Source organism: Eublepharis macularius, chromosome 13 (assembly GCF_028583425.1).
Source record: "Eublepharis macularius isolate TG4126 chromosome 13, MPM_Emac_v1.0, whole genome shotgun sequence".
NCBI lineage: Eukaryota > Metazoa > Chordata > Lepidosauria > Squamata > Eublepharidae > Eublepharis > Eublepharis macularius.
This window is the reverse complement of record NC_072802.1, coordinates 32061998-32080858: the sequence shown is the minus strand read 5'-3', so window position 1 is coordinate 32080858 and position 18861 is coordinate 32061998. Positions and strand designations below refer to the sequence as shown.

At 40.5% G+C, this 18861-nt stretch overlaps 1 protein-coding gene across 1 annotated transcript in view; it reads right to left on the bottom strand.

Annotated features, from left to right (window-relative positions):
* THOC2 (THO complex subunit 2) overlaps positions 1-11112 on the bottom strand; it is a 66292-nt gene extending 55180 nt beyond the window's left edge. Inside the window, exons 1-2 of the mRNA XM_054995949.1 lie at positions 11015-11112; positions 1876-1934 (exon numbers count right to left, since the gene is read on the bottom strand). Of these exons, the coding sequence (XP_054851924.1) occupies positions 1876-1934; positions 11015-11091 (136 nt within the window). The 5' untranslated portion in view covers positions 11092-11112. The remainder of the gene's footprint in view (positions 1-1875; positions 1935-11014) is intronic.
* Between the last annotated feature and the right edge of the window lie 7749 nt (positions 11113-18861).

Here is an 18861-nt window from a genome sequence, read left to right as displayed (position 1 = left end):
GACTAATGTTGTTGAAATTGCTAAATACTTCCGTAACAATCACTTTGCTGCAGCAGCTCTGAAAAGGATGGGTGGAACCAAGCTAACGCTCCCACAAAATGTTATATGGAACTCTGTGGTGGACTGTTTTGAGCAGTATATCAAGAACTGGCCTATTCTGATGACAGTTTGTGAACAAAATCGAGATAAAATAGATGGAACTGTCACTGCCAAAATCCTCAACATTGGGCTTAAGAGAAAAGTTGAACATATGCTGAGCATCCTGAAACCCATCTCTGAAGCTTTAAACAAAATACAGAAAAATAGCTGGTTTTTGCTGATGCTGTTGAAATTTGGAAGGAACTGAGTGAACACTTAAAAACAGAATTACACATAGACAGAATTAAATTACAAGCATTAAAAAAACGAATGGGACAAGCACTGTCTCCAGCTCATTTTTTGGCAAATATTGTCAATATTCAGTACCAGGGTCAAAACTTAAGTGCTGAGGAAGAGGAGTTAGCTATGACATGGGTATCCAGCAATCATCCATCTGTAATGCCAACTATAATAAACTTCAGAGCTAAGGGGGAACCATTCAAGAAATATATGTTTGCTGAAGATATTTTAAAGAAAGTCACACCAGTGAACTGGTGGAAGTCACTTAAGCACTTGGATTTAGAGACTGTTCAAGTAATGATTTCACTTTTAACAGCAGTAGCTTCTTCTGCAGGCGTTGAAAGAATATTCTCTTCCTTTGGACTCATTCATTCTAAATTGAGAAATCGTTTGGGACCCGATAAAGCAGGAAAGCTTGTTTTTCTTTTCCAGATTATGAACAAAGAAGAAGATGAAGATGACGAGTGAGCTACAGAGGACAGTATTTAAGTTTTTCATGTGTAGGCTGGGCTGACAGTCTAAGTTTCTTAAAATATATATATTTTGTTTAGCCAAATTAGTTAACAAACATGGGTGTTTGTTTAAGCAAATAACATATGCTGTAATGTTATTGTTTCAGTTGAATTGTTATTATTAAGGTAATGATTATTTTTCTCCTTCCAATAAAGTACAACAGAAAAGTTGTCCAAATATGAATGATTAACCTAAACTGGGGATAATTCATCTCACAATAAATTAACTATAATGTGTTTCTAATAGTATTAAAATCAATATTTTATACAACTGTAAAACTAATATGAAAAGTTGTTATTCTAAAAATCTTCATCTACTTGCATATTAAAGTTATACCAGCAAGAATTAGTCTTTATGTAGAAAACTATGATTTAAATCAAGCCTTACTGACTAGTGATTTAAATCGTGATTTAAATCAGTTTGATTTAAATCAAATCCACCCTGCCTTCAGCTTTCACACTCCATTCCATGCTTTCCTCACCACGGAGGAAGAAAATAAACTAAGCAGACACAGTGTTTATTTGAACATGGGACTGCTCTGACCAAAAGTAAAAGAGCCCATAGCATTCCTGATTTTTCATGAGTAAAACCATGTCAATGATGTGTTCCTGACCAGTTCCTATGAAACCTAAAAAAAGATTCTCCCTTTTATATAAAGTTTCCTTCTTAAACAAGCCAGAACAGTCTATGAAGATCAACTAATGCTACTGCAGACAAACCCATGGGCTTTTATATACCCAGTGGGATTGTTTACTTTCTTCCTTTGAATAACAGACTCTCATATCATGACAAACTGTTTTTCATTTCAAACTGGCCATACATACATGCACACACAATGGGAGAGATTGCTGTCAAGGAAACATACCCAAAGCTATCTGGCATCTGTAATAAGTTTGAAACACATTCTAGCAAATGTGATAGAATTAATGCTACTCTAAAGATATTGAAATATTTCTTTAACACACAAACAAAAAGCCTACTTACCTCTAAAAGTCACATTATCATGGCTTTTGTTTTCAGAGAGAGAACGACATAACTGCAAGCTGAAATAAAGTGAAAAAACATTTAGCATTTTTGTTAACCAAAACTTGGAGTTTGCCCTTCAAAATAAGTTACTTTTTTGTGAAGTCACATTACTTGTTCATCCTATATAATTTAAGATGTCAGGACAAGCATACAGCCTGAACACCAAGTTGGAAATAACGTCAAGCTAGTTTCCCAGAATACAGCATGAAATTCCTTTCAAATGTTTGCTCCATTTCTTATACTTTGTGTATAACCATTCAGATACAGAGTGTATAACAATTTTATGTTGCATACATCTATAAATATGGCATCTCTTATTTTAAGAAAATCACTGGAGTCATTTGCCAATTATTACCTAGATTCTTCACAACCTGGTCATTTACAACACCTGAAAGAAAATAGATTCAAATAGAACTTGGCTGCCTTGGTGGACCTTATGAGGGCAAAAAGGAAGGGTATAAATTGTGTACAGTAAAACAAACAAGTAACTCTTGACTAAGCCAAGCCAGGAATATGGATGAATTTCACATCCTATTATGATGTACTGAAGACTAACATACTAACAGAGACAAGATTACATTCTTGAGCATTTAAAGGGTTTAGGTTTAAAGGGCTTGAAAGTAAAATGAACACCTCTATTCCAAGTGTTGCTTTTAGATTTGGTCTGGCAATTGGAAGTCTCTCTTTCAATAAAATGATCAGGCCAGTTACTCAAGTCAATGTTTGCTTACAACAAGCCATCCACATCTAAGACCAGGTTGTAACAGAGCACAAAGGTCCAGTATTATCTTTTATTTATTTTTAATTTATTTGTTCAATTTATAGCCCACCCTCCCCACTAGCAGGCTCAGGGCTGGTTACAATAGCATCAAATATACATGAACAGAATAAAATCTTACTCTAAAACTAGTCTATAAATCTAAAACAACAATTAAATAGTATAAACAATTGACAGCATCCACAAGCACATCTAAAATGTTGCAGTTGTAACTAACAGTGCAGTAGGTGGATAAAAATCTGCCAAAAAGTAAGCAGAGAAAAACAGGGGAGGGGAGACGAAGGTGCCACCATCAACCACAAACCTGGTGGAACATCTCCGTTTTACAGGCCCCACAGAACTGCATAATTCCCACAGTGCCCAGATCTCAACTGGAAGAGTGTTCCGCCAGGCAGGTGCCAGGGCAGAAAAAGCCCTGGCTCTAACTGAGGCCAGGGGGAATTCCTTTGGCCCAGGAATGAACAGCAAATGTTGGTCCAAGGAGTGCAAGATCCTCCAAGGGACATACTTGGAGAGACAGTTCTGTAGATATGTTGGCCCCAATCCACTTGGGGCTTTAAATGTCAGAACTAGTACCTTGAATCTGATCTGGAAGAAACCAATGCAGCTGGCATAGCACCAGATATATATATGTGCCCTAAACGGCGCCCCATTAGGACATGCACCACTGCATTCTGGACCAGTTGCGGTTTACAAGTCAGTCTATGTAGAATACCCCATATATAGCATGAGTTACAGTAGTACAACCTGGATGTGACCGTCGCATGAATTACTGTGGCGAAGTCATGGGAGGATAGATAGGGGAAAAGCTGCCTGGCTTGGCGCAGCTGGAAAAAAGCAGATAATCTACTTACTACATAATCACAATGGAAGAAGCTTTCCCCTGAGTAGCAGATCTAAATAAGGGGACTAACAGTGCAATTCTAAGCTGAGTTACTCCAGTTGTTGAAAACAATGGGCTTAGAATGGAGTAACTCTGCTTAGGAATGTGCTGTAAATGTTTAGAAGACTGGAAAGAGACTTTAATAGAGCTTCACTGTTTGCATGACATGACTTTCCTTTTGCAACTATCAAACATCATTCTGCCCCACTATCCAAGAGAAAAATAAAACTAGCATCTGTTTATACTCGCATCCATTGCTATGATACATGCTGCTGTTTTAATACTACAGAGGAACACTAAAAATGATTGATGGTAATTCATCTATAACAATTTCACATAATCATAAATACTTATAGCAGCTGCCATCCAATCCAGGCAAAACAGCTGCTCCATCAATTGAGAGATAACTTCAGAAGCAACAGGGTCAAAACATTCTGGAATATGAATCATAAATGAAACCGATACATCAAAAAAAAAAACCCTACTAGAGCTTGACCCAAGGAAATTTTAAAGCATATTTTGAAAGTTTGAGGGAGGGGGCACTAACTGACCACCACAGGGAAGGTATACTATTCCAACAGTAGGTGGGATGGATAAATAAATGGATGGTCTCATTCATTTCTTGCCAATGATGTATTTTTTTTCTTTTCAGTCTTAACCAATATGGCAAATGATCTTTAAATATAAAACAAAAATATCTGACAACTGAAACTCAGCCTGGAACTACTCATGTGCAATTTACTGAAAGGCTGGAGAAATTCCCTGCTTAAGTGACTCATGAGTAGATTAACTTAGCCTCTGATCCTGCAGCAGGTTCAGCTCAGGATACAACCAGATGAGATGCTACTGATGTGATTCAGATCTTCTGATGTGTTTAACTTTATTTAAAAGCAGCATGTGTGTGCAGAGAGGAGGGAGTAATCCTTTCCCCCTGTGTTATTTCCATGTTGCTATTAGCATTGGTAAACACCCACCCAAAGATATGGATGCCTCTCTCTACAAAGCAGAGCGAGAGAGAGAGATGGATTTGTATCTGGGAAATGGTGGTGGGGAAGATGTTAAACTCAGTGCTCTACTGCCATTCCCCTAGCTCTGATTCAAATCAAATTCCACCAATGGCCACTTTAAAATGAATTAACGATCCAGGGAAATCCAACCATGAGTATTAAATGCATTCTTCAATGAACACTTCATGAATAGCATTAGGCAATGCTTCTGACAAACAGCTACAGAGAGTCAAGTCATTTCTGGCCAGCAAGTTAGTGCTCTCTGGGTATTTTTCCAAGTAACAGAGGATGAAGCCACTGCTAAAAGAAAGAATCTATTGGACAGCTGTACCAGTTTGAATCACTGAATCACTGTAATGATATCTTCATTATTAACAAAGTTTCAGAGACATCTCAAATACATTTTTGTAGTGGAATTGACATAACATAACATTTTCTCATCGCTGAGTTATAGGTTAATATGTTCAAATTATAGTAAAGTCTGCTTTTTACAGTCTGAATGGATAAGGATGCCTAATCAGATGGTTTTGATTAAGCTTACCCCAAAATGTTTGAGCCCAGTCATATATTGTGCTAATTTCCCAAATGTTAAAACAGATGCATTCCTCTTAGTTCCATTTTTACTAGTAAAACAGAGAGTCTTATTATTATTATGGCAAATATCTACTTGATTTTACTAGTAAAACAGAGTCTTATTATTATTATGGCAAATATCTACTCAATTTATAGAAGTCTCATTAGATATTAGAACAGTTTTCCAAACCAAGATATTTTCAAGTAACTATGCTTAAGACTGGAAAGCAAGAAGTGGCCAGCATTTTTCAGAACATAATAAAGGAGACACAGGCAAACCAGAAAGTAGTATCAGAAAATCAAACACATTGAGATAATAAGCTGCCAAAATAAATTAACACATAAATAAAAGCCAGTGTGGTTATAGTGGTTAAAGTTTCCGACTAGCATCTAGGAGACCCAGGTTCAAATCTCTGCCACAGAAACTTGATGGGTGACCTTGGACCAGACACACACTCAGCCTAAACCCATCTCACAGGATTGATTTGGGATAAAATAAAGGAAAGAATGATGTAAGCCAATTTGAATTCCACTGGGGAGAAAGGCAGGATATAAATGAAATAAATATTAAAATCTGTTTTATATTCATTTGTTTTACCTTGTTTATAGCTTAAAATACAAAATGCTGAAATAAATTATATAGACCTCAAAAAAGAGGTAATCATAGGAAATAAAATTCTTAAAGTAAATGTGATGTATGCTACCTCCCATGGCAGACAATCTATATTACAAATACACTTCGTAACCAGTCAGAGGTGTTTGATATGAGATAATATTATTTCATATTTATTATAAAAGTGACTTTGTTGCTCTTTTTGAAGATTCTGTGTATAACTATCAAATACTTATACTAAATAGCTATCAAAAATAAATACTTGTGGTATCAGAATCATAGGATTATGTCCTATAAGCATCTTTATAGTAGTCTTGTACCGTCATAACTCTTGCATAAATCTTATTAATTAGAAACAACTCCCTTAAAGAAGTCATTTGCAATCCTAATTCGACATAAACATTAAAAAAAGAAACCTGGCCAGACCCAAACCGTTTGGACAAACTAACCCAAGTGCCATATAATCCTAAATCACACTAATATAGACAACCAACCAGAACTGAATCAATGTTTTTAACACTAACATTTAGATTAACATCTCAATCAGCCTAGTATGAAAAAAATATTTTTTAATTTGTTAACATGACAGATTTTCCTGACAATAGGGATAGTATTTTAACATATTTCAGTGAAGCATATTACATGCTGGAACCATATAATTTTATCCTGGTTTAAAGAGTTAATTGTGAAGCGTGAACTTGGAACAATCCTGACTCCAACTTACAGTCACTGAGCATTCTGGATCAGAGTTGAAGTGTTAAATATTCACATTACAATGTGCTAGACTAACCACAAAACCTTTGTTCATTTTTATTAATGCTTCTTCTATACATTCAGACCTTATTCCTCTTTAAAATCTCCAAAACACCAGGGGTGTAAGGATAGAAGGAACCATTTTCCATGCTCAATCTCTCCTTGAATGCTAATTTAGGAAGAGAAAAAGGAAAGAATGTCTTCAGAGCAAAGAGTCATTGTTTCGTAAAATTAATATCAATGAATAGATGCTATTTCCAATTCAATATGGCAAGTGTGGCAGTTTCAAAGTAGTAATTAATGTTTTTAGCCAATTATCCTTAGGAATAGTGTGTGTTTCACTGATTTGGAAACCAAGGTGGAGAGTCAAAACCACAAATAAACACAAACAAAAAAATTATAGATTCACCTTATGAGTTCTGCAGGTCAAAGCAAAACCAAAGCTATTTTTTTTTATTTGTATGTCTCCTCTTGCATAGTGGAAGGGATATTGAAATAATCAATCTGGTATGAAACTAACAAGTAATGAGATGCCCCAGCAACCTCTAGACAAGAGTTAAATTCTGTTGAAACAACTGAGTGTACAACCACTTCTACAGCATATCGTGCACAGTTCTTTGGGCTGTACTAAAACTAATATGTTAACCAGTTTTCAGTGCCTTCAATTTTTCCCCCTTCAGATTTAAACAATGCAATTTTACAAATATTATATCAATAAAAACAATTTTCACATTAACTTTGAATATAACATTTAAATTACACATGCATTTTTTCTTCTAATCATATATTTCAGTTCAAGTGCTTGTTATTGGGAAATAAGATTAACATGAGGTACTTTTAAAATCTGTTTACTAAAGGTAAGTTAAAATCAACATGCTAAGTCAAAACAGGTTGTATTTAGGGCATTGGATAATTTTCATGAAAGCTGATCCTGATGTTGTCAGATAACTACTATCTCTGCTGGTCCAGCACCTTGTTTACAATAGGAACCACTAAGATTCTTTGAAGAATCCATGAACATGAAAACAACAATCCCACATCCTTACTTGTCCTAAGGCAATTTCAAGACAAGTCCTAACATGGAAGTCCTATTCAGCTATCAAGCTATTGATATACTTATCCACCATGAATCTATCTAAGCTCTTTTTTCAAAAGCTATCTAAACCAGTGATCGCCACCGGTCTTCCAACATCAATTCCATCTTAATTATACTTTGCATGAGGTAGTATTCTACTTTTGCTGACTTGGCATTCCAAAATTCTCTAAAGGTGAAAAATCTCTAGCCACTTTTTTGATACTGTTCATCATTTTAACCCCTATTATTTTCTCCCTTATTTTTTCTAAGCTAAAAAGTCTGCCTCTTCAAATCTTTTTCCTCACAGAAAAGGTGTTCTAATCCCTCAATTATTCTGGCTGCAGTTCTAGCTTACAGTACAGTTTTTGAATTCAGTGACTAGAACACACACACAGCTGCACCATAGATTTATATAAAGGTAATATGAAAATAAAGCATCTGGAGTCAATCTCCTTTCTAATAATTCCCAACATGGAGCTTGCCTTTTTCAGCTGCCACTACCCAATAGACGATATTTTAATTGAACTATCCACCATCCACCAAGATCTTTCTCCTAACTAATTACAGCCAGTTCATTCGCGCAATGAGGAAACTGCGATTTTTTACCCCAATATGAAATACTTTACATGTACTTACACTGAATCTCATTTGCCACTTTGTTGCCAATTTGTGGTGTGTGCCAATGTGGTTTATAGAGAAATTGATTTAGAGCTCTTCATAGCCTGGTTGGGCTTTCAACATACAGATCGGTCACACAAATCCCAGTACAGATACTTGAAGAACCCCACTTCTAATTACTATTATGAAAACTACATATTTTCTCCAGACTTTTGATGAGACACTGTCAAATCTTTAGGAAGTCCAACTGTATAAACAGATAACCTCCTGGTAGACATCTGGTGAGATGCATTTACAGAGAGAAAGTGCTTCCTATTCAACAATGCCCGTTCTTCTACATGCTTGATAATTTTATCTTTACTAATCTTTTCCAATCAATTTATCTGGAAAAGTGTAAAGGGCTTGAATTTTCCTAAGCGAACACCCTTTTAAAAAAATTGTGCAACTAATTTAAGCTTCGCATTTAAAATGTGCAAGGATTTCCTAGGAGAGGTTTTAGGGGATTTAAATAAAGCAAGCAGTGGATAGGTGCCCTCTAAGGAAGCTCAGCAGCGGTATGTGTAGATGGCATACATAAGAACTTCTTAAAAATAGTTAGGAACATTATTACATACAAAACATGCATCTGGAGAAATGGTTTGAATGAGGCTCCCTTAGACTTACAAATTCAGATCAGTCTATAGCTCTTTTCCCAATTACAATTATACAATGTGTGTGTGTTTGTGGGGAATGGGGAAGGAAAGTTAAATGGAAAGTTAACCTTTCTGTCAAAACAAATCAGAACTGGGGTGATCACTGAAGTATTGTGGTATCAATCATCTGGTACACACAAGAGCAGCTTACAGCTCACAGAGATCCACAGTGCACAGCACAGTAAGAAACAAAACAACACCTATAAAAAAATTCATTCACATATCTGAAGTTATCCGTTCATGAAGAAAATTCATAAGAGTGCTGTTGTGATTGCTTAAGAGTTTCTATTCAGGGGCAACTTACTTCCAACCAAGTGCTTGAGATTTCCATTCCAAGGCTATTTACTTCCAACTAAGTGCACAACAGGATTGCAGTCTGACTGCCTTGCCTCACATTAATTTCTTCAGAAACAAGTCCCACAAAGTTAAATGGAACTTTCTTCTAAGTACTGCACAGCATTTAGGCCGCAATCCTAAATGAGCAGTTAGAAATAATTCACACTAACATCAACTTTGCCTATGAAACACTAAAGAATATGCTATAAATTGTACTCAGTTTTAGGCACTAAACCAATCCAAAGCAACATGAAACAAGTTACCATCAAGCTATAATGCCGCCAAATCTTACTGCAACCCAACTGGGAAAAGCAGCTCCTTCACTACAGTATAACCTTATCTATTATATTTTAGTTTATTTATACCCCTCCTTTCTCCCCATCGAGGACACAAAGAAGCTTATATCCTTTTCTTCTCCATTTTAGCCTCACAACCACCCTGCAAGGGACATTAGGCTGAAACTGTGTGACTGGTCCAAGGTCACCCAGCAAGCTTCCATGGCAGAGTGGTGATTCAAACAAGAGTCTTCCTAGTCCAACAACTACACCACACTGGCTGCCAATAAGCCCTACTGAGTTCAATGGAACATACTCCTTAGTTAAGGAGGATTGTCATACACTTAAATCAATGGGGTTCACTGACATCAGAAAGTAAATGCAGTATTTTTCCATGGAAAATGTTGTACCCCGCATAGATAAACACAGTTGGTTTATCTATAGTTATCAATCATGTTCAAGGAGCTAAATGTGGGACAGGAAACATGGACAACCCCTAGCACTTGTACACAGTGTATTTCATAGGGTTCCCAGCCTCAGGTGGTGGCTGGAGATCTGGGATTACAACTGATCTCCAGCTAGCAAAGATCAGTCCCCCTGAAGAAAACAGTTTTTTCAAAACATGTATTCTATGACATTATACTCAGCCAAGGCCCCTCCCCAAACGTGTCATCCCCAAATATCCAGGAATTACTCAACCTGAAGCTGGCAGCCCTATGTATTTGCCTTCCTTTGCTAGCATTATTTACGTTACGTTAACATTACTGAAATGTGTATTTATTTACATTTGAGTGGGAATTTGCCCCCAGAAAATCCCCATCACTGATGGGGCACAGCTTCTGAGTAAACATGACAAGATTGCTAACATGGTTGTTAAGATAATCTTACTGCACAACGAAGCCTTTCCCCCTACCAACCCATGTCACTCTCAGGCACAGAACTAGGGCCTGGAACCTTTAACAAAGCTAAGGGACTTGGCTGGGAGGCTAGAAATGGGGGAACGTGGCCATCAGATACCAGGAGAACCGCGGGGCAGGGAGTCTCATTGCGTCCCGTTTTCAGCCAACTTGACAGGTTTTGACAAACGTCAGGCATGAAATGGAAATGGTGACAGAAGAGGACGGCGACCGGAGGGGGGGGGGGGAGAGAATCAGTTTCCATGGCGGGGGGGAGGAAAGAACTCAAAGGGGTTCAGGATTCTACAGCGGGGGCGGGGGGGAGAAAGAAAGGAGACGAAAGTCCGGAAAAATGAACAGGGAGGGCGAGAAGAGAACCCAAGAGTCACCTTAGGGCCTAATACTTGGCGGGAGGGGGAGAGGAAAGAGAAGGGGCTGGGGGGGGGGCATGGTCGAAAGAGTTTGGCTGAGGAGGGGAAGGGTCCGTTACCTCAGCTGGGCCCGACCTCGCAGCCCCCCATCCCCCCCCCGCGCGACCCCTTCCCTTGCAGGCGACCCCGACTCCGGCAGCCCTCCCCGTTGCCGGCCCCGCACTCACAACTCGCTCTTGCCCGATTTCTCCCAGTTCTTTATCCACTCGTCAGGGAGCGCCGCCACCACCGTCGCCGCCGCCATCTTCCCCGTGTGGCGCTGAGAGCCCGGATGCGCGAACGGCAGGCAGGCCCGAGGTCAGAGGGGACGGCGGGGACGGCCGCGCGGGGCATGACGGGAGCGCCGGAGCCGGCGGCCCTTTAAGCGCCGTTCGGCCGGCGGCGCCGAGCGGCGGCGCCATCTTAGAAGAGGCATTCCATCTCCGGGGTCTGGCGAATGTCTCTCTTGAGGCTCAAGTGGGGAGAGCAGGGCCCGGAGGTGAGCAGTGTGGGGCGGCAGCACCGAAGAGGATCCCTGCTGGGGCTGACACAGGGAGCGTTGACTCTCGAAAGTTCATACCCTGGAAATCTAGTTGGTCTTTAAGGTGCTGCTGGACCCGAATCTGCTGGGTCTAGTTCGGCACAGAGTTGCCGACTCCATTGCATTCATTTATTTTCAATTTTTTGTACTTTCTTTTTATTTAGGTCATTTATAGCCTGCCTTTCTCGCTGCGACTCAAGGCGGATTCCAACGCGAGTCAGTGCGGTCGATTTCAAAGACATTTCAATAAATAATGTAATATACATGCATTATACATACATGCAATATACATTCAATAAACAATGTAATATACAGTAATCCAGTAGAGTTGAAGAAATGCTGAAACGGAGCATAAGCAATTTCATAGGAACTATCCTGTAGATTGATACTTGCAGCCATGGTTGTAAAAGTCTATAGTCTCTCCCTATAATAATAATATTCCATTTATATACTGCTGAGGATAACTTAAATGCCCACTCAGAGCTGTTTACAAACTATGTCATTATTATCCCCACAACAAAACACCCTGTGAGGTGGGTGGGGCTGATAGAGCTCCAGAGAGCTGTGACTAGCCCAAAGTCACCCAGCTGGCTTCAAGTGGAGTGGGGGATTAAACCCAGCTCTCCAGATTAGAATCCTGCGCTCTTAACCACTACACAAAACTGACTATCCCTTTACTGATGCATCTCTTTGAGACTGATTCTTCATCTTACACCCTCCTCTATCAGAATAAAAAAGCCCTCTTGAATAATTCAGTTTTGCATAGCTTGCCAGAAACCAGGAGACTAGGAGCTTTCCTGGTTTCTTCAGGTATGCCATTCCATAAGGAGGAGGCCACCACAGAGAATGCATGTTTATGGGCAGATGTTGATTTTGCCATGCACAAGGTGGCACCTGCAAAAGGCCCTGTTCAGGTGAGCGAAGCTGCCATAGTAAAACACAAGGAGAGAGATGGTCCCATAGATATGATGGACCAAGGCCATGAAAAGCTTTATATGGAGATTTGGTGAGTGAAGCCAGAGGAGAGCTGGGGTTGGGGAGGAGAGGAACCTCTATGGAGCATAGTACCACAGAGTCCACCCTCAAGCCATTTTCTCCAGAGAAACTGATCTCTCTAGTCTGAAGATCAGTTGTAATTCTGGGAGCTCTCCAGACCCCACCTCGACACTGGCAACCCAAGTTCATCATCCTGTTCCTAGAAGTGCTAGCAGAACACAGAGACCAAGATCTGCCCATATCCTTGCCCCCTCCCCATCTATCCTAGTATTCAGAGAATAACAGCTTCAGATTGTAGCGTTGAATGTCTCCCTACACAAAGCATTTGCTGACAAAGAAAAAAATACTACCACAGCAGGGAAGAGAGATCTACCACTTTTTGCTTGTTCTGCTGTTTTCCTGCTTGCACATAGTTTTTCTTTAAACATAGGGGAGCATTTTCTGATGTGATCTCCCACCTAGAATTTGAGGTGGTGCAGCCCATTCTGACAGGGCAGGGGTCTGTCACGTCATTCCCCTTAATGCGTGAATCACAAGAAGCTTGCTGACACCCTCTTTATAAGGCCCGGTTTACACATGCACTAGGCAGAAGCCTGCAGTGTCAGAATAGATTGCACCACTTCAGACGGCAGGTGGTGAAATCTAAAATTGCCACTCAAATAGAAAACTAACACAGCAGGGAGAGTATGTCCCTGCTGTTCTGCTTTTCTATTTGCAGGGAGTTTTTAAAACAAGGAAACATTTTGATTTGTGAATTTCATGTCCTTCCATCTGCAGTCCAAAGGGCTGCAGTCCACTCTGTCACCTCAGATCTGTGCCACCTCATTACCCTGTATGTGTGAACAAAAATAAAACTGTTAGTGTGCCCCCCTCACTGGAACATTTTCTCCCTCATATATAAATACATACTGTTTGGGTTGATGGGTTATTAAACACAAATAATTAGGAGGCAATCCAAAGCTGTTCTACCCAGAAGTAATTCTCATTATATTAATTTGGTCCCCCCCCCTCCCCGCCCAGGAAAGTATTCTCAGGGTTGCAGCCTCTGACAACTACAATTTCTTTAACTAGGGTCTGCCCTGATTATTTATTTACAGTCCATTCTTTCTAAATATGCTCAGGGTTGTATGCATGATCCCACAGCACATTTTTATTCTCACAACAATCTTGAGAGGTAGATTATACAGAAATAATGATCGGACCAAAACCAGTACATTTTGTCATACAGTTAGTCTTTGAACCTGGATCTTCTCTAAGACTATACTATTTATTTACTTATTTCATTGGTAGTCTGCCTTCCTTGCTGAGACTCAAAGCAGATTTTCAAATTAAAAACAATGAAACAGACAGTATAATACACACAGCCAATCATAGAATAAAAATCAATTAGATAAATTACAGTGCAATCCTAATAGGATTTCAATCCTATTGAAATCAATGGGCTTAGTCTGCGTTAACTCTGCTTAGGATTGTACCGTTAGACAGAAAATCACTTAGAACAGTAGAATACACAGTAGAACAGTATAATACATACAACAGCAATGTGACAAAGTTGGACTGCAACATTAGAGAACAAAGCAATAAAACAGCATAATATATACTAAGAGTAAAAGGTAAAGGTAAAGGTGCAAGCACCGAGTTATCACTGACCCATGGGAGGACATCGCATCACGACGTTTTCTTGACAGACTTTTTGCGGGGTGGTTTGCCATTGCCTTCCCCAGTCATCTACACTTTACCCCCAGGAAACTGGGTACTCATTTTACCGCCCTCGGAAAGATGGAAGGCCGAGTCAACCTTGAGCTGACTATCTGAACCTGGCTTCTGCCAGGATCAAACTCAGGTCATGAGCAGAGCTTGGGCTGCAGTACTGCTGCTTACCACTCTGCGCCATGGGGCAGAGAGTAAAGCAATGAAAACTAACATTTCACAGAAACCCCTATTCCCTTCATAAAAATGCTCTTCTGAACAATTCCTTTTTACACATTTAGCTCCCTGATTTCACTTGTCAAGTGAAGACATGTTGGATCTTTCTTAAAAACAGATGTATGCATGCCCTTGCAGGATATATGTCTGACCAATGTAACACATGAACAGGACTGGTTTGTCACAAACTTCCCATAGAAGTCTGGGCATTGTGCAGACGGTTGGACCTGATGACCTTTGGAGTCCCTTCCAGCTCTATATTTCTATCTTTTCAGTCACACGAGAGCACTGAATTTGTTTTAGGGTGCATTCTTAGTTCTTGTGAGGTCCTTCCTGGACTGCTCAGAAAAAAGAGAAGAGCCGGATATGTGGGTGAAGCCCGCGTGCTTGCTCTTCCCTGCACCTTTCGAGACTATCATGGGAACTATAGTGTGGGCTATTCCCATGTGACCTAACGCTTCTGATGTTAACTTTGTAGCATGCAAACGAGTCATGTTCCAAAGATAATGGAAGAAGGGACTTTTTACTATGCACCCTTGAATACTTTCAAGAATCCTCCACAACTAACAAGGTTTCGGCACACTGAAGAAGTTAGTACAGAAAGGATTTCCTGAACATAATACATTTTAAAATCTACGACGATGGACAAAGAATACAACTCTCTGATTTTGATCCCTGTGGAGCCAATCCTGTGCACTTTGAAGTCCTCTTAGTGTGACTTACTCCTTTGTAAGTGTGCACAGGATTGCAAGATTTGCCGCTAATCTTATTCTGAGTATGGGTGGAATCAAGGTAACGTACAAACTGCATAAAGGCTGCAGTCCTAATTCCAGTTTATTTACTTGGATATCAATCCAATTGAAAATTAATAGGATTAATTTCCAAGAAAAATATAGTTCTTCAAACGACTAACCTCAGACCCCATTCAGGAACACCACAGAGAACTAAATAGGATGTTGAAGGAATTACCCACACACGTACAGGAACAAATCTATATGGACACACCACAGGAACCTCAGCCAGATACTTTCTATCTTCTGCCCAAAATATACAAGCCTAGCAGCCAGCCAACCCATGATGTCCTATTGTCTCAGACATAGGAACCATCACTGTTGGGGCATCTAGGTACATGGACTCCATTCTCAGGCCCTATGCCATCAATGCTCCCTGTTATGTGTGCACAATGCACAACTTCCTGAGAAAATAACACAGACTTCCCGAGAAAAGTACTATCAGTTAGCAAGCCAGCCTGCCTGCCATACATGAAAGCAGGGCTTTTTTTCAGGGGGAACGGAGTTCCGGAACCTCTTGAAAGTGGTCACATGGCTGGTGGCCCCACCCCGATCTCCAGACAGAGGGGAATTTAGATTGCCCTCCGCACTGCTGAGCGGTGTGGAGGGCACTCTAAACTCCCCTCTGTCTGGAGATCAGGGGGCGGGGCCACCGGCCATGTGACCATTTTCTCCAAGGGCAACCCACCGAGTTCCGCCACTTCTTTTCCCAGAAAAAAAGCCCTGCATGAAAGTATCTACCTATTGGGGCGGGGGGGGGGGGCGGGATGGGGAATAGTAGAGTAGAATAGCTGCTTCACTGTTTCCTTTACTGAGGGCGAAGCTACAAGTGACGAATGACACTTGAACGGCAAGTGTATTTCTCCCTGTTCACTTGCTCTCCACTCAATCCACTTGCTGTTCAAGTGTCATTCGTCACTTGTAGCTTGGCCCTGAGTTTCTGCTACTGTCTCAGCTGAGGTGGGAGTGAGCGTTTGGGAACCGGCTGTGAGAACTCCATTCTGCATCTCCTAGCAACCACGCTCTGACTTCAACTGGCTTTCATTCAACAGGAGGGAGGAGACTGGGGGTATAACTTTTCTGAAAAAGTTTCAATTTGGCATTCTAGGAAATTACTCTGTACAGTGTTCTACTAGTAGAAATCTTATAATAAAGACCTTTAACTCATGCAGCTGTGTCTAATGATGTGGCAAGTCTGAGAGAGTCCTCTAACCAGGCCTGATATCCACCATGTAACGTTACGTTTGCAACCATGAATGCTGAATCTTTATATACCAACATTCCCCACAAAGCTGGGTTACAAGCCCTTAGGAACACCATCATTGACAACACCACAGCAGCTGCCAAGCTGGGCCAGTTTGTCCTCACCTGCAAGTACTTCAGATGTGGTAAAGATTTATTCCTTCAAATCAACAGCACAGCCACAGGCACTCTCATGGCACCACAATACACCAACCTTTTCATGGCGTACTTGGAACACTGCTTTCTCAGCTCCCGTTGACACCCCTCTTGTGCCTGAGATTCATTGATGTTATTTTCGTCACCTGGACACATAGGAAAGAACCACTGGAGGAATTCCACCAGGCCTTTAGCAACTTCCACCCCACCATCAACCTGACCATCAATCAATCCACACAGAAAGTTCATTTTCTAGACACCACCGTACAAATACATGATGGATCCTTAAGAACCACCTTATACTGAAAACTTACCGATTGACAAACATATCTACATGTGTCCAGTCATCATCTTAAACACACCAAACAATCCATTGTCTTCAGCCAAGCTCTACGTTACATAAACCAACAAACAAGGCTAACCCGGTACAGTAATGCTGTGAAAAAGTGGGAAACCCCACTCGGGAAATAACAAGATCCCTGGTTCCTTTAGAAACCTTAGGGGGAGTGTTCTCATTATCATTACTGTATTCATCTTTTGTATAAGTTGTATGAAACTGATGAGATTTCACTTATATGAATTGTATGAAACTGATGAAACTGATGAGATTTCACTTATATGAATTGTATGAAACTGATGAAACGTGTTTTCATGTATTTGAGCACTGGTCACTTCAATATGAACTGAAGAGATTGGAATTGGAAAGCTCTATGTTACAGCCACATCTGTTTCAATCCTTCTGACAGAAATTCTCACCTGCAGGATCTATAACAGACATTTGTGGAACTACAGTACCCACATGTAGTTCCTTACATGTAGTAAGGAAACACACTGACAAAGACAGAATGATACCAAGGGGTAACCTGCTAAAAGACAGGCCCAAGTAAAACAATAAATCAGCATTGATGGTCACATTCAGCTCTCAGTTCAAACCAGTTCAATGCATCATCAGTGACTTGCAACCTATGCTGGATGATAACACTGTTCTCTCACAAGCATTGGGAGGCAAACCTTTTCTTGCCTTCAGACAGCCCCCTAATCTTAAACAACTTCTTGCTCACAATAATGTACTTCCTAACACTGACATAGACTCTAGGACCAGAGTCTGCAGCAAATTAACATGCCAACTCTGTCCCCATAGTTACCCCAACAGCACGATCACTGGGCCTAAAGAACACCAGTTGCACCATCTCAGGATCATTCACTTCTTCATCTTCCAGCGTTATATATGCTATCAAGTGTCAGCAATGTCCTTCTACTCTCAACATTGGACAAATAGGCCAGTCCCTACACAAAAGAATAAATGGACATAACTCTGACATTAGAAATCACAACACTCAAAAAACAGTAGTAGGAGAACATTTTAATCTTCCAGGACATTCCATTGCTGACCTAAAAGTGGATGTCCTCTAACAGAGAAACTTCAAGGGGAGATTACAAAGTGAAATTGCTGTAATGAAGTTTATTCACAAATTCAGAACAATGGAACCCGCACTGCACCGGGGGGGGGGGCTGAATAAACATTTAGGATTCTTCTCTCACTACTGATACTAATTTCTGCTCTGTTCAAGGTGCATTGTACCTTTACATCCTGATGCCCTCCCTTGTAACTCCATACCCACCTTTGGCTGGGATTCAAAGGGATCTCCATTCCTACTCATGTCTGAAGAAGGGAGCTTTAACCCTTGAAAGCTTACATGCTGAAAATCTTGATGGCCTCTAAGGGGACACTGGATTCAACTTCTATAGTTAGGATCAGACTTCCCTTGTTTGGGGAGGGAAAGAGAATACACCTATCCACACCTATAGATATGTGGGAGGCAAGAAGAGGTAGTATCCTACACTATCATCACTCACCCCCCGTTATTATGGATCCCTGATTCTAACAATCGTTTTTAGCAGTCATTGCTAATACAGCGCTTCCTAAGTAAATAATTGGGGTTTTTACCTGTGCAGGAGAGCGAGCTAGCAGATGTCAGGCCTGAGGGGTAGGAGAGGAAGCTCTGCTATATCAAAAACCCCTTGCAAGTAGCAACCCAGCATGGCAAAATATTTCTTTCTGCTGGGGTACTTTTTCTAATTGTATGGAGGGTTTTTTTAACACAGATAGGAGGTGCAGCCCTTTCTACCACCTCACTGTCATCCCATAAAGAAAGCTAGCTGTGACATTATGTGGGCATCACCTCTAGAGCCTGGTAGTGCAATGCCATGCAGAGTGGCACCCTTCTAAACCTGATTCCTTCAAAGGATTAAGAAGGGTGTTTAGGATTAGGATTGCACTGTGGTCCACAGTGGCAGGAGAATGAGGTGGCAGGATTGATGTTGTGATAAATCCTAAACAGGCTTACTTAGAAGTAAGCCTCATGTTAGGCTGTATCACTTT